We start from the raw sequence: 24,764 nt of genomic DNA, 5'->3' as shown, positions 1-24,764 counted from the left end.
ACACACACTCACACACACACACACACACACCTGGGATGCTGAGGGGTTAGTGGTACATGCCTGTAACCTCAGCACTTGAACTGATACTTCAAGGTCAGTCTGAGTTACAGAGCCAGCCAGGGCTAATAAGAACACTCTATTTCAAAACAAAACAACCAATCAACTAAACAATCAAACAGCATAGGAGGTTGATGATTAACACATGAAAGGTGTTTCATTAATCTTTAAGTACAAACGTAAGGAAGGATTATTTGAACAGTACCCTAACAAAGGTACCATTTTCCCAACCTGATGGAAGGTACTTGCCCTTCCATAGTTAGCAAAGGTTGTTTCCCTGCGCTAAAAAGCTGGTCTTTTTTATTTGTCAACCTTTATTCCTTAGAGGCATTTTTTTTTTCCTTTTGCTTTGTGAGAGGGTCTAATTGCCTAAGTTAGACCTCAAATGTAATTCTGCCTCAGTCTCCCATGTGGCTAAAATTATAGGCATGCATTACTGCTGCTGGCTGAGCCAGTCATACTGTAATTACTTTTTCAGGATGAAGGCACCCTATACAGAGAATACACTGGTTGGTAAAACTTGTATCTATCTTTGAATGTGATTTTAGATGAGCATAACCATACTTTATAAATAAGAAAACTGAATTTCTGAATCAGTAAGCAGCATATATGAGAAAAATTGCTAGTAGATGTTGAATGTGAATTCAAGCCAAAGTTATGATGTTCTTAACAGTCATTACCACCTGTTTAGTTTTGATCTTTGAACATGTTCCATTCTGTAGCCCAGGTTACCCTGTAATGTTCTATGTAGTTTAAGCTGGCCTTGAACTCACAGCAGTCCTCTTGCTACAGCCTTCCAAATTCTCAGATTACAGGGTATGAACTACCATGCCTGGACTGCCATCTTTAGTGGTATAATAATCTTCTCATTATACATGTGAAATGCATATATAATATATGTGTGTGCGTGCGCGCACGCATGTGGTCCAAACAGAACTTCACTCCTGTGTGAATCAGGACTTTAAAGATAAAACCGGATTTTCTGGAACAATGAGAAAGATGGTACTAATCACACGGACAGTTTCCCATATACAGGATGTAACACACTTTCCTTCCTGGGTACCAGAGAGTGAACAGAGGCTCCCTGCTAACAAGTGAGGTATATCCTAACCTCTTTCTTTTTACCTCTTGTTTTGAGACAGTCTCACTAAACTGCATAGGCAGACAATGAACTTGGGATCCTGTTGCTGCAGCCTCCCAATTAGCTGGGGTTACAAGGTTGTACCACCAGACTTGGTCATTTTAAAGACCATTAAAAGGTATTTTATCTTCTAAAATAAAATGTTTCCTTCTGTTTGTGTAAAAATCTACTAATGGAAAAGTCATGCAAACATATCAACAATTCAGTTCTCTATTGTGCTACAGTATTTACTATCCATCATACCTTTTTAGTTTCTTACCTGAGTGATTACATTATTAGAAAGCAGAGAAAAACAAAATTTCCAAAAAGAGAACTACTATCACATTACTAGGGACAAGAAAAAGAGAAAAAAAATGTACCTTTAAAATAAAAACAGACTTAGTTGTGCACACCTTTAATCCTAGCACTTGGGAGGCAGAAGCAGGCAGATCTCTGAGTTTAAGGCCAGCCTGGTCTACATAGCACATGCCAGGCCAGCCAGGACTACGCAGTTAGACCCGTATCTCAATAAACTAGCAAAACCCAAAAGCCATAATCTCCACAGGGCAAACTGACAAGTAAGTGAAACCTTAATTTATAAGTAACCCATTATCATTCTCAGTATACCATCTCTTTATTTGTTAACTGAGGCACAAGCCTCAGGGAAGAAATATTGAGCAAAGATACTTTCCCTTCACTTCTACACACATTTACTCAGAATATGTAAAATCATTTATGGTTTAAAAGTTGCATGTGTCATGTGATTGTGACAGTTCTAGATGAAACTTTAAAAATGGTGAGACTCTCATGTGACTTCAACTCTCATGAATTACATTTTTATAGTCTATGCTAATTAAAAATGTACCAACCTATCACCAGGTCCTGCTCGGTATCTTGCACCGGGGATCAAGACTGGGTCATCATCGCTGTCATCTGTGTCCTGGAGAGCAGAGTCCCTGGCAGCTGGGTCTTCATGAGCTGAAGGTGCTATGGCTTCTGTCTGGGATGGGAGTTCAGGATGGGCGCTGGCATGCCTGGTAGCACTGTCAGCGCTGACCTGCTCGATGGCTTCTGTCTGGGATGGGAGTTCAGGCCTGGCGCTGGCATGGCTGGTAGCACTCTCAGTGCTGACCTGCTCACAAGTTTCCCTGTCTGTCTCAGACAAAGTGCCTTCTTCTGGAACCCCACAAGGGCTGTCAAGCCTTGGGTTGTTCCTTTCTCCTGAGTTAGAATCCAATGGCTCAGCTGGAAAGTTATCAAATTGTGCTGTCAGAAAACAAAGTTGTACGTAAGTCACTGTTCATCATTTTACTTAACTTAGGAACTGACATGTTCTACTGTCCAGTCTGATTCCCGTACAAGGAGAGGAACATGCTAGAGCCATCATCTGGATGTGACCTTTGCCTCTGGAGAGATTACAAAGACTAAGGTGTTTAGTTGGTATATGAGTCAATTTTCCTAAAGATGGCCAGAAAACTCACCTGTATCTATCTGGTTTTGAGTGAGGTTTTCTGAAAATGTTTCTTTCTCTGATAGTTCTTCTGGAGCTCCTAGAATTAAACAAAATTACCATGAAATCTAGCTTTTTAAAGAAGAAATAATATAAACTCAACACTTCAACATTCCTCTAAATAAATGGCTCTTAATTCTATCTGGATAATAGAAACCTTAAATTTCAAATACAATCTCAGCCCAGGAATTGGCCAAATGACTTTGAGAGTAAAGGCACTTGTAAGAGTAAGCTCAGAGACCCCAGTTTGATTCCTAGAATCTCAATAAAGGTGGAAGGAGGGAGCTGCCTTCACAGAGTTGTCCTTTGACCTCCACAGGCCTGTACCCCATAAAGTAAGTTTTAGATAAAAACTCACTCTACAAAGAACAAAGGTAAAGTATTGTGGAGAAATAGAGAAAAGAGGTAGAGACTCAGCACCAAGGTTTCTTATAGGGAAAAAAGCAAAGTGACCTAACTTGTTTCACTGTCTCCTTCAGGTGGCTGCACAGAGCTTGGTGGGCCCAAGCATTCCTCCTGACCCTCAGACTTGCAGTGGCTCCCATTCCCTCTGGAACTTGAAGCTGTACTGCTCCTAGAACCACAAGAAGATACGTAATACCACCAAAAGTTAGCATAAGAATTTTGATGTAGCTTTCATATTTTATAACTTAAAAAATATTAGAAAATTTAGAACTTAAGTACTTGAAAAGCCATTTTTAAAAAAGAAATTACACTTCATCTTAAAAAGATTTTAAAACACTTTAATTCCCGATTTTGATGGTCCTAAACATATTTGTATGTGTTTCTTGATGAGTGTGTGTGTGTATGTGTGTGTGTGTGTGTGTGTGTGTGTGTGTGTGTGTGTTTGTAGAAAGAGATTATATTTTCTATTTTGGTTTTAATACCTACCTGATGATGACCAAAGTCCCATTAGCATTTCTGGTTATAATATATATATATATATATATATATATATATATATATATATTTGAATATAATATCAGACCCATTCAAATAAATAATTTCAGTAGGAAATTATGGTATATATGCAAGGAGAAGGTTGATAAGGAAACAGGAAGATGCATAACAATCTGAGATTAAAACCAAATTATGAACCAAAGAGATGGCTCAGTGGGTGAGGTGCTTATTGCCAACCCTGATAACAAGAGTATAATGGCAGGAACCCACTGGTGGGAGGAGACAGACAATTCCCCAACATGTCTTAAGGATTCCACATATATGCCATGCCATGAACCCACACAAATAGATATGTGCAGAAAATAAATGCAAAGAGGCAAATTACTAGAGACTTTTGGCCAAGATTCTGTAAAATCCCTTTTAAGCAAATAACAAAAGTCAATTTCATATTTTTTAAAGTGTATATACAATAATATTATTTTAAACAATAATGACCTACATGATTATACACGTAGATAAAAATACCAGGAGGGTTGTAAACTAGCCTAAACTGTTATCTCAGTAGGATTATTTTGTCTTTCTTTCCTTCCTTAATTTTAAGTTATTAATATTATTATATTTGCCTGCATGCATATCTATGGACCATATGGGAGTCTGGTGTATGAAGCAGCCAGAAGAGGGCATCTGATCCTTTAGAAATGGAGTTACAGAGGGTTGTAAGCCACCATAAGTGCTGGAAACCAAACCAAGGTCCTCTGGAAAAACAGCAAGTGTTCCTAACTTCTGAACTATCTTTCTGGCCCCTGTAAATATCTTTCTAAGCAGAAGAGACTACAATAAAACCAAATATGATACACATTTTTCCTTGCTGAAACAGCTATAATACAGATATAAATAGAATTCGTAGAGTGTAATAGTTACAGTGATTAAAATACTATGGAACTAACATAAGAACAGAATCTAGTGGAAAAGTCACACTATTCAGGCAAACAGATTCAGCACAGTTAAGATGGCATGAGAGGTCACAGTGAAATGAGAAGAATGCAGAATACATGCTACTGGGACAAAGGTGCAGTGTGTGGAAAGCTGATGCTGGAACTCAGCATCACACTTGCCACAAAATAAATAAATAAATCAATGTCTCAGAGCTTATAATAAGCAGGTGATTTTACTGTAGAACGACAGGAAACACAAGTCATTGAGAAAAGGTTCCCCTGTCTGCTTTCTAAGCTAGAGATCACAGCACAACCTTAAAGCACAACCCCTACAAGTGCAGAACCAACGCCATGCCTGGGAGACACTGCCACCAACACAGCTCACACATCACTCTTGTGCGTACTACAACAGCTCTCAGAACCAACAAGAAAGGACAGAGAGCACAGCAGAAAGTGAGCTGTTATTAGAAGAACACCGCTACAGCTAAGGACTATGCGGCGTTGAGCATATACAAAGTGTACTAAGTTTAAGCTGCTTTCTCTGGAAAACCCCTTGGAATCTTCTCACTTAAGAGTGCCCATGTCCACTAAAGAGCTGGTTTAAGGAAGCCTCCTCAGGTTGTCAAGAGACAGTACTGAAGTAAAGAAAAGACACCCTGCTTTATTTTCTACAATATATTGACTATTTTAAAAACAGAAATAGTAATCTTTGACATAAAATAATAATATATTTTATGATCATTTAAAGTGTAATTAGCATTCAAGAAAAGGAGAGTGTCAAACTTTATCTCAGAATTGTTCTGAAGGCACTCTTCCTCAGAAGATATATAGAAGGATGTATAGAAGGATGAGAACAAAAGAGATCAGGCATACGTCACACACATGAGAACCTGTATTAATTATATATCGTAGACCAGCCCACAGCTGTCATGTTTAACTGCTGTGGCAAACACGAGGGTCATTAAGGAACCCTGCTGACTGATCTCCGACCAGGCACCCAGATTCCGTTCTCTCCCGTCCACTGCTCCCGTCCAGCACAACCACTGCTGCTCATTTTGCTTCTGGCCTCCGTCTTTTAATTGGTCCTAATGTCTACCTGGGGTCCACTCTCAACACAGGAACAAAAGCTTTCTTTCTGTTCAACACCAACTTCATTTCCTCCGCTGATCTTATCTGCTACTCACCTGTCTATCCATTTCACATATAGGAGCTTCCTAAAGATCCTTGAACATATAGGACGCTTTGCTCAAACGTGTGGATGTCTCTCTTCTTCCCTACAAATACACCATCTTCTCATTGCTGACCAAGCTTCCTTAGGTTCCTGACTGTCCCTACCTGATTTCTTTGCTTCTGTAGTACTCAGTGCCTTCCAACATGCTACACTGTATACTTATTAACTGTAATTATTGCCCACTTTCTCCACCTAAAATGTAAGTTCCAGCAGGGTGCTGATTTCCTTTTTTTAAACTATTTTTTACTTATGAATTTCCAATGTCTAGAATGCTTCTTGGGACATAGGTCTCCAATAATATCTTAAGTCCTATTTAATCAGACTAACTGCAAAATACATTTACACATAAACATACACAGAGGCCAGTGAACTGAATAACATAACATATAATCACATATTAATCAAGCATAACATATAATTATATATTAATAAACATATTAATATGTGATAAAGTATTTGTACACAATATACTTTTATTATAAAACAGTATATTAATTAGTTATATAAATGTAATAGATTAATATGAATTAATATATTAATTATTGACAATTAAAATGACTATTAAGAGCTGACACAATTGTTATAGAATGCTTTATATAATTATGCCAGTACATAATTACATACTGCCATTTAAACAAGGTCAAACAAAAATATTTGGATAATGTTCAATCAAAAGGCCTCTAGCTAGTGGGAAAGATAATAAAATGTTTACATAAACTGATTTCTTAATCATGAACAAAATCACAAATGTCATTAAAGACAACCAATATAGCATTAAGTGAGTATGAAAGTCCAACAGTTCTAATAATAAATTAAATAACAAGTAAAATTATTTAAAAATCAAGAGTCAAAAAATACATTGAACAGAGAGTAAAATGTATGTTCAGACAATAAGAGAAACGTGAGAAAACAATAAACTGTCAATCATTTTATCTAAACAGTTCATCTCTGAAGATATGTCTCACAGATATGATGCTGAAGATAGGAAACGTTTTAAAAAGACTTTGATTGGGTTTTAAACTCAATGGTAAATTAATTTTCCAATTAAAAGGGAATGAGTAAGTAATCTACAGCAATCCTACTGGACAGATCAGTAAATTAACAATTAGTAACTAAAAGAAAATAATGTTTAGTTACAGTTAATAATGCTTACTCTAAAGTTAGGTTTAACAAATTCAGAATGGAGTATATTCAGTATAATTTAAATTATGTTCTAAAAATGCATGACAAAAATCATGAGTATATGCTCATATACACATACACAGAGAACAAAGACTAAGCTATTTTAAATTAATGCTCTCTATAGGTGATTATATTACTGTATATATTTTCTATCAGAATAGATATCCCAGGAAAACAGACACAATTTGCTAAATTTTTAGAAATGTCAATTCTCAGGTCTGATATCACCTAATCTGCAGGTGGGATTTATTGATCTGTGAAGTCTTATGAGTTTTTACTTGTTTTATGTATATGCCAGTATGTGCGTAACATGCACATGTGCCACATGAAGATACTGAGTGCTTGAGAGTCTCTCACTGAGCAGGAGGCTCATTGGTGAGCTCAAGGGATGTGCCAGTCTTTCTGCCTCCCAAGGCTTGAGTTGCAGGTGTGTACAGGCATGCACAGGTATGGGCAGTAATGCTCAGCTCTTTATACGACCACCAGGGATTCTACTCGGGTCCTCATGATTGCACAGCAAGGGCTCTCACCCACTGAGAATGATCCATCTCTGCAGATACCTAAGCTGTTTATTTACAAGTTCTTCAAGGAATCTAAAACACTACAGTTTCAAAACTAACAGTCAATAGCAAAAACCAAAACATAAAATGAAGTACAGAAAAGCATAGTGAATACAACTGTACAGAAACACCGAGCACATCTGTAAAGTGTGGACTTACCATTCATCTGTAAAGTTCAGTTTTATTGTGCTTGTAGTTGTTCCTTCTGTGCTGTAGTGCAAACTTAAAACGGGTTCACCTGTCCCTGGTTTGGGGCTCAGCCTTTCATTATTGTTATCTGAAAATTGTTTTTAAAACATTTGAAAAAGTTTCTGAGACCAGTAAAAATATGACATTTCCTAAAATTTAAAAGAACTTAAGTTAGGTTGCTGTCATAACTTTTGTTCATGTTAGGGTTCTTACTTAAAGTTCAAAGCAACATTATTAATTATAGCTTCGTTTAGATAACTCCCTCAGATTGAGAAAACCACACCTTTCATTAAGGAATCAAAAGCTACTAACATGCAATGACACATTATAAATGGGTGCCTTATTTACCAGAATACCCATGGTATATCTCTGAGTTGCTTGAGCATCAGAAAGGATTAGCAGTGACTAAAGTATGAGAAGGCTCTAAGCAAGCTGCTCTGACGGCTGCAGTTTGATGCTACAAGTTCTGTGTTTGCACAGGACACACTCTACCACAAGGAAACAGTATACTGTGCTTTGGTATTTTCTAAAAACTGTCTCAATGTTTTAGGATATTTCGTTTTTATTCTTAACTAATCTTGTAAAGAAGTTATTTCTTAATAATGAACAGTAATTTTACCTAAAAATTTTAGTGTGTGTGTGTGTGTGTGTGTGTGTGTGTGTGTGTGTGTATTATCTTTTCTAAACTAGAAAGTAAAGGTGGGCATGGTGCTCACACCTGTAATCCCAGCACTTAGGGGGCTAAGACAGGAAGACCTCCAAGCTTTCAAGGCCTGCCTGTGTTGTGTTCCGTAGTAAACACTAGGCTAACTGGACTACAGCGTGAGACCTTGTCTTACAAAGGAAAAACTTCATCATCTGGCTGGGCATGGCTGCACACATCCATAACCCCAGCCAAAGAGGCAAAGACAAGTGGACTGCTCTAAATTTGACTATAACCTGGTATACACATGCTGAGTTCTAAGACAGCTAAGGTAATTTAACTTAGTAAGACCCTGTCTCTAAATTAATCCATCAATTAAACAAAATGGCAAACAATGTCAAAGAGTTGTCAAAGCCCTCTCCCCCCAATAGCAAGTCAAACTTTAAAACTTCCTATTTGGATGATCATTAGATCATTAACATCTTGTGGAAATATGAGAAAACACAGAGTAGAAATAGACACAAAGCCAAATAGCAGACCCTTTGGCTGTCTCCAGAGAGAAAACTGGTCTGTGGTATCTTTTTTTTTTTTTTTTTTTTTTTTGGCATCCATTGCAAGACTAACACAATAATGAGCTATTTATCCTGAAAAAAAAATCACAACTTTAAAAAATCCAAGTTACTCGGGTGTCTTCTGCTTTTACAACAACGTTGAGAGGGTCACTAGCACACAGTTTTCCCTTATCCTTTAGTTACACCACAGATTTTCATCCCACTGATGACAAAGCCATTGCTGTTTCAGGTTGCTCTAACTGGGTTATGTCTGGAATCAAGGACACAAGCAGAGCTAGAGCTTTTTTTTTCAGAATATCTCATAAAATATTCTGCTATTTATTGTCCCTCTAAGGTAAAGAAGGAATGGAGGGTTGGTGGCATACATCATTAAGCCCAGACCAGGGAGACAGAGGCAGGTGGATCTGATTCAAGGATAGGCTGGTCTAGATTCTAAGTTCCAGGACAGCCAAGGCTACATAGTGAGACCCTTTTCTGAGGGGGAAAAAGCCCGTTTTAGAGAAAGAATGCTGCATTCTTAGAGGACCTGAATTCAATTATTAGAACCTATGTTAGATCGCTCATAACTTCCTCTAACTTTAGTTCCAGGAGATCTAACACCGCTCTTCTCACTTTCATGGGTAACCCCCCAACCCCACCCATGACCAAAAAACAAAAACAAAAACCCACCACCACCACCACCACCAACAAAAACCAACCAAACAAAACCAAAAAACATTGTTTTTGGAGAAAATAAAGAGAATTATATAAATTCATATGCTATTACTATAGAAATACAAAAAAAAAAAAAAAAAAAAAAAGCAAGGAAAAGAGAGAACAGCACAGAAACAGTTCATAAGCATTTGACCAACACCCTGCCCACCCCTCCCCAGCAAGAAGCCTCCAGGCAATCAAGAGTCATGCCTTTCTTCCTAGAGCCATCTACAAAATTATTCAAGCAGTCATAAAATGGAACAGAATCATAGCATCATAAAACTAGTACAGCTGGTTTATATTGTTCCTTTCAACTCTAAATGAACTCATCAACCTTGGCTTCATGGCCAAGCATGGCACAGATGGGAGGGACTCGTTCATCGGGTCAAACTTCAGACTCCCAAGTTTAGAACTTATTTCTAACTTTCCCCATTCTCTTCTTAGCATAATGCTGCTTTGCAGAACTATACACAATTCATTAAGATGGCTTTTCTCAGAATGTCATTCCTTTAGCTGAGAACAGATGTAATTAGGGGGCTGAAAAAATGTCTCAGAGGTTAGGAGCACTGGCTGCTCTTAAAGAGGACCTGGACCTGATCGATAGAGAGGATGGAGCACTGATACAGAAGTCCACAACCATCTAAAACTCTGGTTCCGGGGATCCCAATGCCTCCTCCCTTGGCATCAGGCACACATGCATATAAAATGCAATAGTAAAATAATTTTGAAAATAAAAATAATTTACTGTGTGATAAAATATATATTTTAAGCTAAATTTTTAAAAAGAAAAATACTTTAAAGATCTACAAATTGGGGCCATCTACAGAGAGATGGCTCAGTGGAAAAGAGCATTGACTGGTCTTCCAGAGGTCCTGAGCTCAATTCCCAGCAACCACATGGTGGCTCACAACCATTTGTAATGGGATCCAATGCCCTCTTTTGGTGTGTCTGAGGACAGCGGCAGTGCAATCACACACATAAAATAAATGAATAAATCTTTTTTTAAAAGACCTACAAATTAATGTTTTGTTTTTATATTACTTAAAGAATATTTATACAAATTTAGGTTTCCTCTACTTTGTTGTTTTAAATTAGAACAGCAAGCACTTTCTAAAAACGATTTCAAAGCCATACTCATTACATAATATATAGATCTTTCTTTAATGCTTCTATGTTTGTCTCCACTGTCAGATGAAGCAGAACATTAGTCATTTCATTTCAAATAACCAACCGGTAAATACAAATCTAACAAATACACAGAATCCAGAGTGAAGTCTCATTTCACTTTCTTTTGTCCACTAGAATTTATAATGTACTGTTTATAGATGTGTTCTGGGATGGTAGTTACTGAACTAACATTCCCCATTAATACAAGGCTTCAAACATTAGCTATTTATTAAAAATTTTAAAATTCGGTATATAATTAACAACTATTTAAATTCCTATTTGAGTCTGAGGTGGTAGTAGCAGCAAAGCCCGGCCACTCGTGAGGTGGAGGCAGAAGGACATCGGCCTGAGGCCACGCTGGTCCCTTCAATTCTGTCATTAAAAAATAATACAGAGAGAATGGAAAGCAGGACATAATGTAATTATATTATAATCTCAAAAAAAACTATAAAAAGTAACAAGAAAGGGCAAGAGATATTGCTCTTGCTTAATGTATGTAAGGTCCTGGTGTCAATCCTGAGTGTTGTATAAATAAAAGTAATTTAATAGTCTCATGAAATTATTAAAATTTCAATTTCTTATATAAGTATGATTCTTAAAGAAATACATATTTAATTAATGACAAATCCAATTTTTCCAGTTCCCAATCTACCCCAGAAAAATGGGTCAAATCAGTTTTCCTAGGTCTAATTACCCACTAAGTCTCCTATACAGATCAATGCTTTAACACCACCGGTAGCCTATGTACATAAAATGACACACTTCCAGCAGACAAAGATATAAACTGCCCATCCAGAAAAGATAAATTAGACCCATAGAAACCCTTAGAAATAATCATAACGACCTCATCAAGCTAGAGATATGCCTAGAGAAACATACATATTTCATGTTGCCTTCGAAATCTCTCCTCCTTCAATCTTCGCCCACCTCCTCCTCTGCACCTCCAGCCTCTTTCCTCATCCTCCTCTCCACTGTCCAATCACGTATCGCCTTAACATCAACTTACAATTATCACTGTAATAAGTACAAAACAATTTGCGCAATCATGACAAAGACTTAAACTTATACAAAACTACTTTCATATGTGCTCCCCTAAGGGGGCATGGTGGTGCACATCTTTGATCCCAGCACTAGCAGCACAGAGGCAGGTGGTTTTCAGATTTCAAGGTCAGACTGGTCAAATGTGTGTGGGTGTAAAAATTAGATGCAGAAGTAAAAAGAAAATTGAAGTTCTTATGAAAATGTATTATCTTTCCAGGCATGCAACACATACCTGTTGTATCAGGTGCTCAGGAATACTTGAATTTAGTTTAGGACCACAATGAAAAACATTCTGAATTCTAAACTCTTACAAAAAAAAATATATTATTCAAAGGGGATCTTGGTGGTGAACACCTTTAATCCAAGCACTGGAGACGTGTGAGTTCAAGAACAACCTGGTCTACAATAGTAAGATTTAGATCAGTGAGGGCTACATAGTTGACTCTATCTCAAATAAAAGTATATATATATATATATATATATGTATATATATATATATAATATATTATAAACATATGTATTTATATGTATATCATATTTATATGTATCTATTTATAATATACACATATCTTTGTTACATATACAGGCCATATATGTTAAACATCCATATATTTGCCCATAAATTTAAATTTTGTGAATAAGACCTTATATATACTAAGCAAGAGCTATATCCTCTGCTTGTAATTACTTCTTTTTATAAATTTTTTTATTTTTGAGATTATAATTATATTATAATCTCTTCTATTTTCTCTATATTATCTTAATGAGAGAACATATACATATATGTAAATAATATATGTTAAAAATTATTTATCATATGTAATTTTTTTCTAGGTAGCAAAGTTTGTCATAGATACAGTTGTGCTTTGTCCATAATTAGCAAAGGAGAGCTGTCTATATGTTTGCCCACAACTTTAAATTTTGTGAATATTTTACTCAAATAACAAATGTTTATTTTTTCCCTATCATTTCGTTTATTTAGAAAGCATATTGGTGGGCTGATGAGATGGCTCAGTGGTAAAGAACACTGGCTGGTCGTCCTGAATTCAATTCCCAGCAACCACACTGTGGCTATCAGACATCTATGAAGAGATTTGATACTTCTGGCATGTGAGCATACATGTAGACAGGGTGCTCCAACATGAATAAATAAATGTTTTTAAAATGAAAGCATATTGGCTAAAGGAAATAAAAACAAGTGAGACAAAGTTAGGGATGGAGATAAGTTCTTGTAGTCCCAGCCATCTTGGAGACTAAAATGGAACTGAGCACAAGACTTCAGCCTGGACAACAAAGCCAGACCTCTGATTATTCATTAGCTTTCCTTTTCATACTTATAAAGAGACAGGACTCTTCTTTTAAATGGTTGTCACCATCTAGGTGACCAGGTGCTTTCTATGTCATCTAACTTTCCCACAGTAGTTCTGATACTTCTTCTGGTGGGAGTAATTAACAAATGTAAAAAAGGTTACTAAAAACACTTCCCAGTTTTAATGAATGAACCTTACTGGTGAAATATTTTCTTTGAATAATTAAACCAACCAAATATGGTTTCCTTAGCTTTCTCTAGCTTTCCCATTTGACATCTGTCTTCAATATACTTCTGCTTTCCCTCGATTTTTTTTTTTTTTTTTTTGGCAAAGCACAGAAGAGCATATGACCAAGTAGACAGCTGCAGAGCTGTGAGTCAAAACCTCTTTCCTCATAGCTTAACTCAGTCTCCTCTACCTCTCTTTTTCTCTCTCCCTCCCCCAGATATAGTTTAAAGACAAGGTTTCACTATGTAGACCTGGCTGGCCTGGAACTCAAGAGAGATCTACCTGTCTGTGCTTCCCATAGTACATGCCACTATGTCCAGCCCTTAAGTATCCTTAACAGCAAGAGAAAATAGAACCAAACACCTCAAAGCCAAGATGTAAAGAATGTCTTACACAGACCCTTTTCCTACAACTATTTGTTCTTCCTGGAAGCTCTTTCTTATGGTTTACTGTAATCTTACCAAGATACCTAGACATAATTTTCTCAATATCCAGCTAGCCAGTTCAAAGTATCACCTGTTAACACCACCATTATTGTCATAATTGTCATACTGTCAATCTACCCCAAACTAAAATTATATTAATTCTACTTCACAGAGATTACTTATTTCCTACTGCCTTAGATTGGATTTTTCATTGTCTCTTACCTTACCTGGATTATTACAATAATTTCTTATAAGCTCTACCTTGCTTATCTTCCATTCATTCTTATATAATACCCAAATGAACTTTCAGTATGTAAACCTAGTTGTTATGCTGAATTTTCCAAACTGAAATAATTTCCATAACTCTGATCACTTAATGAATTAATCTACTTATTTATTCAACAAACATTGTTTCTGGGTGTGATGGCACACCTTTCATTCCAGCACATGAAGCAGAGACATGTGACTTGATCTCTGAAAGTTCTACGCCAGCCTGGTCTACATAAAGATTTCCAGACCAGCCAAGAATACATAGTGAAACCCTATATATAAAACAAAAACAAAAAACCAAAAAACAAAAAAAAAAAAACAACCATAATGCTCCCCCCAAAAAACACCCCACAAAATATTGGTATTGGTAAATGACATCAATATGAAATTGATAAAATTCCATACACTGAATATGGATATTCAATTGTCATATGAAATATGACAATGAATAAAAACAGCACATATAGAATATGGAGAGGTATACATGAAACAATCCCCCAAACAAATACATGACTGCAAATCTAATGAGAGCCATTAGCAAGGCCACAAAATGAGCAAAGACAAAATACTATATACTGGGAGGTCATACTTTTGAGATTTTGACACTTAAGGGGTAAGTAGAAATGCTTACGTTTGTGAGTGAGAACAGTTTCTATGCTATTTGAGAGGGAAAGGAACTTAAGAGTGTCAGCACTCCACAGGCAACTTGGCTACAACCAAATATCTAGTTAGGGAAATAAAGACCAGCTCATGTTTGGCCTCATGTTTATAAGACATGTCATGAACTTCAGTTTTCAAGGGTTAAAGTAACTTTAGATGAATAAATTATATGAACACACACACACACACACACACACACACACACACACACACACTTCAAAGGTCACTGTTTTCTAGTAGAGAACACCCTGTGGCATAAACAGCCAAAAGAAAAGTTATTACATTACACCAAAAGAGAGAGACTGTTGACAAGCAAGCCACCTTAACTTTTTTCTTTTTTTAAAGATTTATTTATTTATTTATTTATTATGTATACAGTGCTCTGCCTGCATGTAGGCATGGATACCAGAAGAGGGCACCAGATCTCACTATAGATGGTTTATGAGCCACCATGTGGTTGCTGGGAATTAAACTCATGACCTCTGGGAGAGCAGCCAATGCTCTGAAGTTTTGAGCCATCTCTCCAGCCCCTAAGCCTCATCTTAATTTCTATAGTATAGTTAATGCATGGAGTATTGTTAACACATACAGGTAAATCCGTATGCTTAGGTTACTTCCCATCATGTCTCCACTTTAATTTCTGATTTTGTTAATTTGGATAATCTCTCTTTGCCCTCTACTTAGTCTGGCTAAGGGTTTATCAATCTTGTTAATTTTCTCAAAGAACCAGTTCCTGTTTTTGTTGATTCTTTGAATGTTTCTATTCCATTAATTTCTGGTCTGAATTTATTTCTTGCCGTGTACCACTCTTGGGGGTATCTGCTTCTTTTTGTTCTAGAGCTTTCAACTGTGCTATCCAGTTGCTAGTGTATGCTCTCCCCAGTTTCTTTTAGGAGGCAGTCAGCTATGAGTTTTCCTCTTAGTATTGCTTTCATTGCATCCCATAGGTTTGGGTATGTTGTGTTTTCATTTTCATTAAATTCTAGAAAGTCCTTAATTTCTTTATTTCTTCTTTGACCATGTTATCATTGAGTAAAGCATTGTTCAGCTTCCATGTGTGTATGGGCTTTTTGTTGTCTTTGTTGTTATTAAAGACCAGCCTTAGTCCATGGTGATTTGGTAGGATGCATGGGAGTATTTCAATCTTCTTATATCTATTGAGGCTTGTTTGGTGACTGACTATATGGTCAATTTTGGAGAAGGTGCCATGAGGTGCCGAGAAGGAGGTGTATTCTTTTGTTTTAGGATGAAATGTTCTGTAACGAGTAAAAAGTGTCCTTATCTTTTTTGATAACTTTTGGTTGAAAATCTACTTTATTCGATATTAGAATGGCTACTCCAGCTTGTTTTTTGGAAGTTTTTTCCCCAGCCTTTTACTCTGAGGTAGTGTCTGTCTTTGTCTCTGAGTTTTCTGTATGCAGCAAAATGCTGGATTCTGGATTGTGTTTATGTATCCAGTCTGATAGTCTATGTCCCTTTATTGGGGGAATTGAGTCCATTTATGTTAACAGATATTAAGGAATAGTGATTGCTGTTTCCTGCTAGTTTTGCTTTTAGAGGTAGAATTATGTCGGTATGTCTTTCTTCTTTTGGTTTTCTTGCTTAGTTATTTTCTTGCTTTTTCTAGGATGTAGTTTCCCTCCTTGTATTGGGTTTTCCATCAATTATTCTTTGTAGGGCTGGATTTGTGTTCAGTTATTGTGTAAATTTAGTTTTGTCCTGGAATACCTTGGTCTCTCCATCTATGGTGATTGAGAGTTTTGCTGGATATAGTAACCTGGGCTGACATTTGTGTTCTCTTAGTGTCTGTATGATGTCTGTCCAGGATTATCTAGCTTTCACAGTCTCTGTTGAGAAGTCAGGTGTAATTCTGATTGGTTTGTCTTTATATGTTACATATCCCTTTTCCCTTACTGCTTTTAGTATTCTTTGTTTTTGAACACTTGTTGTTTTATTATGTGTTGGGAAGAGTTTCTTTTCTGGTCCAATCTGTTTGGGGGTTCTGTAGGCTTCTTTTGTGCTCATGGTCATCTCATTCTTAAGGGTAGGGAAGTTTTCTTCCACGATTTTGTTGAAGATATTTACTGTACCTCTTAGTTGATATTCTTCGTCCTCTTCTATTCCTATTATCTTTAGGTTTGGTCTTTTCATTGTGTCCTGGATCTCCTGTACGTTTTGGCTTAGGAGGTTTTTGGTTTTTGCATCTTCTTTGACTGTTTTGTCTGTTTTCTATGTTGTCTTCGGCCCCTGAGATTCTCTCTTCCATCTCTTGTAGTCTGTTGGAGATGCTTGCATCTGTGACTCCTGATTTCTTTTTTAGATTTTCCATCTCCAGGGTTGTCTCTTTTTGTGTTCTTTATTGTTTCTATTTCCATTTTCAATTCCTTCCTCTGTTTGGTTGTGTTTTCCTGTATTTCTTTGAGTGGTTTTTGTGTTTCCTCTTTAAAAGCTTCTATTTGTTTATGTGTGTCCTCCTGTGCTTGTTCAAGGGAGTTATTCACGCTCTTCTCGAAGATCTTCATCATCACTGTGAAGATTTCAAGTCTGAGTCTTCTTTTTCTGGAGTGTTTGGCAATCCACTGCTAGCATTTCTGTTCATAGGTTTTATCACAAAACTACAACTGTTTACAATGTAGTTTCTGCCAAACACATTTGATATTTGACCTTATAAAATCTCTCTGGTTATACAACTACATGGTAAACCACATTACATGGGTCTTGAAACAAAGATCTTTCTAATTTCTATCTTTAAGCTACCCAACCTCACTAAATGGCATCCCCAACCACCCAGGCACTAAGGCCAAAGCTGTGTCAGTTAAACTTGAGTCCTCTTTTCTTTTTATATCTCAAAACCTATATAAATGAAATACCAACAAAATTATGTCTAATATTCAATATAAATCTATAGAAATGATTCTGTATGGTTAACTAAACATTAATCTGGGCTATAATTGTATTCCATTTTATTACTCTGTAAAGATAAAATATGCTTAATTTTTTAGATCTTACATTTACTTTTTTTCTTTTCCTGCTTCATTTTTCTCATTGTATTATTATTATTATTATTATTATTATTATTATTATTATTATTATTATTATTATTATTAGACACAGATTTTCAATCTTACTCATGGCAATCCTTCTGTATCAGTTTCTTTTTTTTTAACGACTTTATTTTACAAAAAAAGATAAATGTACAGATTTTAAACATTTTTTGCTTAAAATTATATATTTTTGTCAGTACTGTTTTTTTCAGATATTAAAATAATTTTTACATAAAACTATGTGAATATATTTTTTAGTCAGTACTTGATTTTTTTCAAGAGCTTGACAGTATGCATTGAAAACCTAATAGTTACAATGAGCGTAAAGTACATGCAAAACAAAACGCAACATGGAAATAGTCAAAGTCTTCTTGTTTTGTAAATATATATATATATATTTTTGTTTTCTTTATTTCTTGGACTTCATACAGTCTGTGAGTTGTTTCTGGGGGAGTTCAAGCCTCTGGGGTTAGCATCCCAATATCAGTGACTGCATATTATGTCTGTTCTTTTGTGACTGGGTTATCTGACTCAGGATGACATTCTCTAGATGCAGCCATTTTCTTAAGAATTTGGTTAAGTCATTGTTTCTGGTGGCTGAGTAGTATTCCATTGTGTAAATGTACCACAATTTTTGTATCCATTCATCTTCTGAGGGACATCTGGGTTCTTTCCAGCTTCTGGCTATTATAAATAGAGCCGCTATGAACATTGTGGTGCATATCTTTGTTGTGTATTAAAGTATGTCTGGGGTATATGCCCAGAAGTGGAATAGCTGGGTCTTCAGGTAGTACTATATCCAATTTTCTGAGTTATCGCCAGACTGATTTCCAGAGTGGTTGTATTAGTTTGCAACCCCACCAACAGTGGAGAAGTGTTCCTCTTTCTCTGCAGCCTCGCCAGCATCTGCTGTCATCTGATTTTTGGATCTTGGCCAATCTGACTGGTGTGAGGTGGAATCTCAGGGTTGTTTTGATTTGCATTTCCCTGATGGCTAAGGATGTCGAGCACTTCCTCAGATGTTTCTCGGCCATTCGGTGTTCCTCAACTGAGAACGTTTTGTTTAGCTCTGCACCCCATTTTTTAATAGGGTTATTTGATTCTCTGGTGTCTAGCTTTTTGAGTTCCTTGTATACCTTGGATATTAGGCCTCTATCTGATGTGGTGTTGGTAAAGATCTTCTCCCATTCTGTTGGTTGCCGTTTTGTTTTCTTGACAATGTCCTTAGCCTTTCTGTATCAGTTTCTTGAGATTGGGATTAAAGGCAAGAAATACCACACCTAGCTTTATTTTTGAAGAACGGGGGGAAAAGAACCCAGAACAAACAAAACCCAAACCTAATAATGCATGTCATCAAAAGGTTTACAAATAAATTTAAGACTGAAGGTACACAAGTTTCTAAAATGTTTTAAATTTAGTCTTTGGACATTTCTTTAAGAACATTGCAATCAGATTTTATAGCAATATTTATTCCCTTAACTGGTGAGTTCTATATTTGCATGTCAAGTCTTATGAATTTCAAGCTTATTCATAATCTTAAAAAAGAAATTTGTGAAATTTATTAGCTACCCATTTACCTCTTTCAATTGAGATAAATGACATCAGGCTGGTGAGTTGGCTCAGTAGTAAAGGTGTGTGCAGCCCAGACTGACCTGAGTTCAATCCCTGGAGCCTATATAATAGAAGGAAAGAACTGACCTCTGGTAATTATCCTCTGATCACTATGACATGGCCTCAATAAAGACAGATAACACACACACACACACACACACACACACACACACACACACACACACACACACACACACCACGCCACACCCAAATAAGTAAATTCAAGTTATTCTTTGTGGCTTAATATTGCTAACATTGCTATACCACGAAGAGCTTAGAACCTTTAGAGAATTCTGAGTTGAGATCATAAGAAATCTGCCTTAATTCTAAAGTAAGCACTATAGCATCATACAGTCTTCCTCTCTGCACTCTTCTTTCCTCTTTTTTGTCAGAATGTCCTCCTTTTCCAATTCTCTCTGCATTCTATCAGATAATAACAATAATGCTAGTAATAAAGCTTGACCAATAAGTCTGTTGAATGCATATGGTTCTCCTCAAGCCAGTGGAAGGGTAAGGTTTTCCCGACTGAGTGCCCAGCTTTTCATCTTTCTCTGGATGTATGAGCACAGTGCTTAAAGTTACGGATGGCTGCATGCCTGTGATCCCAGGACACAGGAGGAAGGCTAAGCAAAACCACTGGTAATCAGTTCAAGGCAAGCTGGGCTACATACATATAAGACCTTGTCTCCACCACCAGTTAAGTATGACACAAAACTAAGTGTCATTACCATAGCAACCTAGAAATGTATAATATTACTATATTTAAATAGCTTCTAAATGAGCAATAGGACAATATGCTAACCTTAAACCACAGTTCTATATCATTTATGATGTATAGCTATAATAACTGTATCATATTCATTACAACTGTTAAAGGACAGACTTCAAAGTTGTTATAAAATGCCAAAGGCAGAAATGAGCTCACACAGAACATAATCAGTTTAGGCCAAAAGAGCCCTTTGTGAACAAAAACCACACAGGATAATTTAGTCCATAAAACAGTGACCGAAGACCATAATCAAAATGATATGCTAAGCAAAAGCGAGGAAGGACTTTGTTTATGCATTGCAATAAAACTATGGGGGATGGGCATAGCGCATCTCCTGTTGCACGCACCCTGTTGCTCATCAAGTGACATGGATCCGAGCTGTTTGTTAACCACAGAAGAAGGAGAATCTGAAACAAAAATGAGATTTCAACTTAAAAGTAAGCAGCAGAAAACTGCACAGCAATGTTATGATAATCTCTAAGCTTAAGAAACAAATGGATAAGGGTAGGGAGAGAGGTAAGTACTGTGGCGTGTTTTCCAAGCAGTGAGGAAGCAGGACCATGTGCTTAAGGTGTTATTCCAGGCAAGCATTTAGCAATCTTGAGAATGAGTTGAGAAAACCACTACTGTACTTTCATGCACATACCTTTAATACAGTTCATCTAGCACAGATACATGTGCCAGACAGCTCATTAAAAGTAGGGTATTTCCTCTAAACAGAAGACACCTTGCCCTTCTCAAAAACAAAAACAAACAAACAAACCCCATTCCCTCACCATCTCTTAAAATGGCTTTCATCCTGCTTTGGGAGATTGAAGGCATGAAATGAGATGCTCACTGGACTTTGTGAGATGCTGTTTGCTATACCATGAACTGAATAAGGAGTCGGGATGTTTAACAACAAAAAGTGGTTTATAGGGAAAATAGTCAATGAATTAAATACCTTTAAGGAAACATGTAACTTTAAGAACTCTATGGTATATTGTGCATAATGAAACTACACTCTGAAAGCTTAGGCTTCTTTATAGTGGTACCTGGTTGAGAAAGAAAAGCAAGAAGAATGCTTATTGGTCTGTGCTTTCTTTTTTTTACTTTGGCTTCAAATCGTACAACTTTATTTTGACCTTTTGGACACAACAAGTCTCATTTGAGAACTCATTTTAATTATTGGGTTCTAGTTTTAGAAAAAGCTGGTATAAAGGACATCAGCATATTGAAATGGAAAGGCCATTTGTCTGGTATTAGCAAGTCTTAATTCTAATAATCAGCAACATTTTTAGGCACATTCATCTTTCTCCCTAATCAGCACAGGGATGTAGTACCTTAACAATAGTGCTAGAGAAAGTTACACATCTCTTAACGGCTGACGTGACACAAGTGGAAATTTCACAGCTAACAGCCTGTGAGAGAATGCAGTCAGATATAGATACATTGACAGTATTGCATAAATTACCTTGATGTTTGCATCAAATGTACAGAAAGCACAAAGGAATATGCTCTTTGGTCCTGGGTACTCCCCACCTCCACACACCTTATTAGTTATAAGAAAATATTCCCCCAAACCTGCTACTTCTGGTCCTAAGCATTTTTGGACAAAGGATACCCAACAGAGAGAAGTCCCAGTGCTCCAGCAGAGCTACAGCAGAGGGGAAAGTATGGGTACCAAACACAGCTTCATATTACATGTAAAAATGATCCCTAATTTCTAAGGTCTTTTGCCCTAGTTCTTAGTGAACGGTGTTAATAAGGCATGTCTGGCTAAGCACCAGCTATATTAATAATGACATTTCATTTTCCCCAAACAGGTATTAAGTAAAGATCATCCTTAGCTGAAAGGTTAAGGGAAATACTCCTTCCATATTAAATTTACACCATTTGATTGCTTCCATTTGTAGTCTGAAGCCTGCTACCAGTACCATGTCCATGGACCTCAAGACTTCCATCTTCTAACTTCATACCAGTTTGCTCAGAGAATTTGATAAACCATGACATCAAAATTTGAAGCTTCTATCATCTTTACCCATCATCTCTTCACCAGAATATGTGGTTAAGTCTACTATTCGAGAAGGCAGGTGGGAATGGTAGTGTTTATTGGTTCCTTAATCTACACATCTTTCTTTATAAAGTGATTTCTCACTTATTCATTTTAGATCTGACATTGCCACCTGCATTATTTTGAAAAACAGACAATTTAGTCTTTAGAAGTAAAGTTACACTTTCAAAGCAAAACAAAGCCAATTAATTAAACATTGGAAAAATCCCCTTCAGAGTCTTTTACAAATTATAGTTCATCCCTCTGGCTTCATTACACATTTCCCTATGTTCTCCTTTAATAATTAAAGGCTCCAAGACAACTCCAAAGCCACTAAGAAATGCATTTCACAAATAATTTGTTTTTCTACATTATGAAATGCATATATCTTCTAGAAGTAAAATGTATCTTTTTCTTTCAATAAAGCATAGGCAGTATCACTAAAAACTAATAAAGATTTTCAATGCTATCATCAACACAAAATTATACCTTAATCTTATAGCATTTAATAAAGCTTCCATTAAATTAACAACAACAAAACCCTATTTTAACTAAAACATTCTCATTGTACCGTTCTAACCTGTCACAGTCACGTATGGCTAAGAACTACCTGTTGTTCTTACTATTGTGTGTGAACACGCACATGCTACAGCTCACTCACACACGGAAGTTAGAAGACAACTTGTGGGAGTCAGTTCTCTCCTCAGTGTGGGTCCTGAAAACTGAACTCTAGCTGTTGACCTGCCACCAGGGCCTTCACCCATGGGGCCATCTCACTTGCCTAACATTTTTTAAAGGCTAATATTTATGACTCTTGGTTATTGCATGTACTTTATTTATAATCATGGGAACAGGCAACTCTTTTTTTCTAACACTAGGTGTTAATAAATCCCTTAATTTCCATTATAGAAATACTTCCAATATTAACACAGTGAGCATCACAATAGCAAGTACCAACTCAATCCTGCAGCTGTTTCTATATCCTACTCCATATTTCTGTGAAATATTTTAAAAGGCATTATCACAAAATAAAACCCAGAATATATGGTCTACTACTAAAAGCAGTATGGTAAGTAAACATTTAAAATATTTAAAATTATATTACTTTAAAGGTAAAAATATTAAACAATATTTTATTCACTACTAAGCTCAATGTACATTCATTTAAGGATATATTATTTGCTCTGTGTATACTATTTACACATAGTAGAGTTGTTTACTCTGTTTTTCTCTCAAACCTGTACTTTGATATTAGGTAAATCCTTCATTCCTTTAACACCAGAACTGTTTTGATTGTAAAAAACCAAAGAGTTATAATCCATTTATAACAAGACTACTGCAACCATATTTCCTACGCTTGAATGGTTTTTCCCTCACTAACATTGTAATCCTGGACAAATTATTGTCTTAAATTTCATTTCTGTATCTACAAAAAACTATGTAGTATTCTTGAGAACTTCATGTGACAATCCTTGTAAGCTACTCAACGTATGGGAAAGAATCAATTAATTCAACTACTACCTCCCTGTTTTTCAGAGCTATGGTACTCACTGAAAAAGAATGATGTAAAATTTTCCTCAAAGTATGGGTACATATTTATTTATCGTTTAAAACCCTAAGATTCTCTACTGTTTTCCTCAAAACTCTTAACACTTAAGTAGTTAACAAAAGCTTGCAGAATTAGGCAGTATCATCTTGTCTAATTTATCATGTACAAATGCTACAACATGAACCAGTTGTCTATCTCAGATGGCTCTGCACAGTGCAGGGAAGCTAACAGTAAGCAGAGCCTGCTTACATAAGATAGGTTACATGCTGATTTTTTCCAATATGGCTCAGTTTTGAAAAGCCCTTTTTCAAAAATAATCATCAATGTTTATTACCCTTTTGGGGTATAAAAGTTACTTTTTTTCCAATTGGCAAAACCGTGCCATAAAGTGAAAAAACAGTTCCTACCTGACCCTCTCTAGGCTGGCTCCATGCTCCAGTGGGCTCTGTGGTGGTTGGGCAAGTACCAGTAGATTCCACAGGGTGTTGTCACTCTGAGCAGGAGCCAGCAACCCATGACTTCAGGGGACCTGAAATGGAAAGAGAGACCTGGGCTTTTAAATCAGCCGTATACTGAATGCCTTTGTTGTAGCTACTTGGGGCATTCATTGATAAATGCACAAACAGCTCAATCAAAATCCTTAATGCTGTCTACCTTAAATGGTCTTGATATGAAGACATTCTGAAGCAGTAAGATACTTTATAAATCAGATGGTATTCTCTCACAAGTAATAAGAACTATATACTTATCTATCCCATTGCATCTCCATTAACCAGGGTAGGCTACACTACCTAAATATATAAGATGGCACTCACTCACAAGCATTAAAAACTGTATGTCTACCCTATCTCTATGCTATAAGATGATGTCATTATGTATCTAGGCAGGTCCAGCCTATCAATGGATGATAAAAAAAGGTAGGTGGGAAAAAAGCTTAGGAAGGAGTGAGGAGGAAGAGGGGGGAGCCAAGGAAGCAACATGGAAGTGGCCGTAGTTGTTCCTCTCTGCGCATCTCTATATGGATACGGGTTGTTATGATTATTTTATAAGGATGGAATTGTATAGG

General features: G+C 36.5%; 1 protein-coding gene across 7 annotated transcripts in view; it reads right to left on the bottom strand.

Moving 5' to 3' along the window:
* The window catches only part of DCAF6 (DDB1 and CUL4 associated factor 6), a 104,417-nt gene that overhangs the window by 18,592 nt on the left and 61,061 nt on the right, over positions 1-24,764 (bottom strand). For 4 of the 7 annotated variants that reach the window (XM_080935477.1, XM_080935478.1, XM_080935480.1 and 1 more), the window contains 5 exons: positions 20,465-20,524; positions 7,655-7,772; positions 3,146-3,261; positions 2,659-2,727; positions 2,047-2,443 (listed from right to left, as the gene is read on the bottom strand). In XM_080935477.1, coding sequence (XP_080791603.1) covers positions 2,047-2,443; positions 2,659-2,727; positions 3,146-3,261; positions 7,655-7,772; positions 20,465-20,524 — 760 coding nt within the window. The remainder of the gene's footprint in view (positions 1-2,046; positions 2,444-2,658; positions 2,728-3,145; positions 3,262-7,654; positions 7,773-20,464; positions 20,525-24,764) is intronic. The other 3 variants (XM_080935479.1, XM_080935481.1, XM_080935482.1) reach the window with 1 other exon arrangement.

The sequence above is a fragment of the Micromys minutus genome, assembly GCF_963924665.1.
Source record: "Micromys minutus genome assembly, chromosome: 1".
Lineage (NCBI taxonomy): Eukaryota > Metazoa > Chordata > Mammalia > Rodentia > Muridae > Micromys > Micromys minutus.
This window is presented reverse-complemented; position numbering and strand designations above follow the sequence as displayed.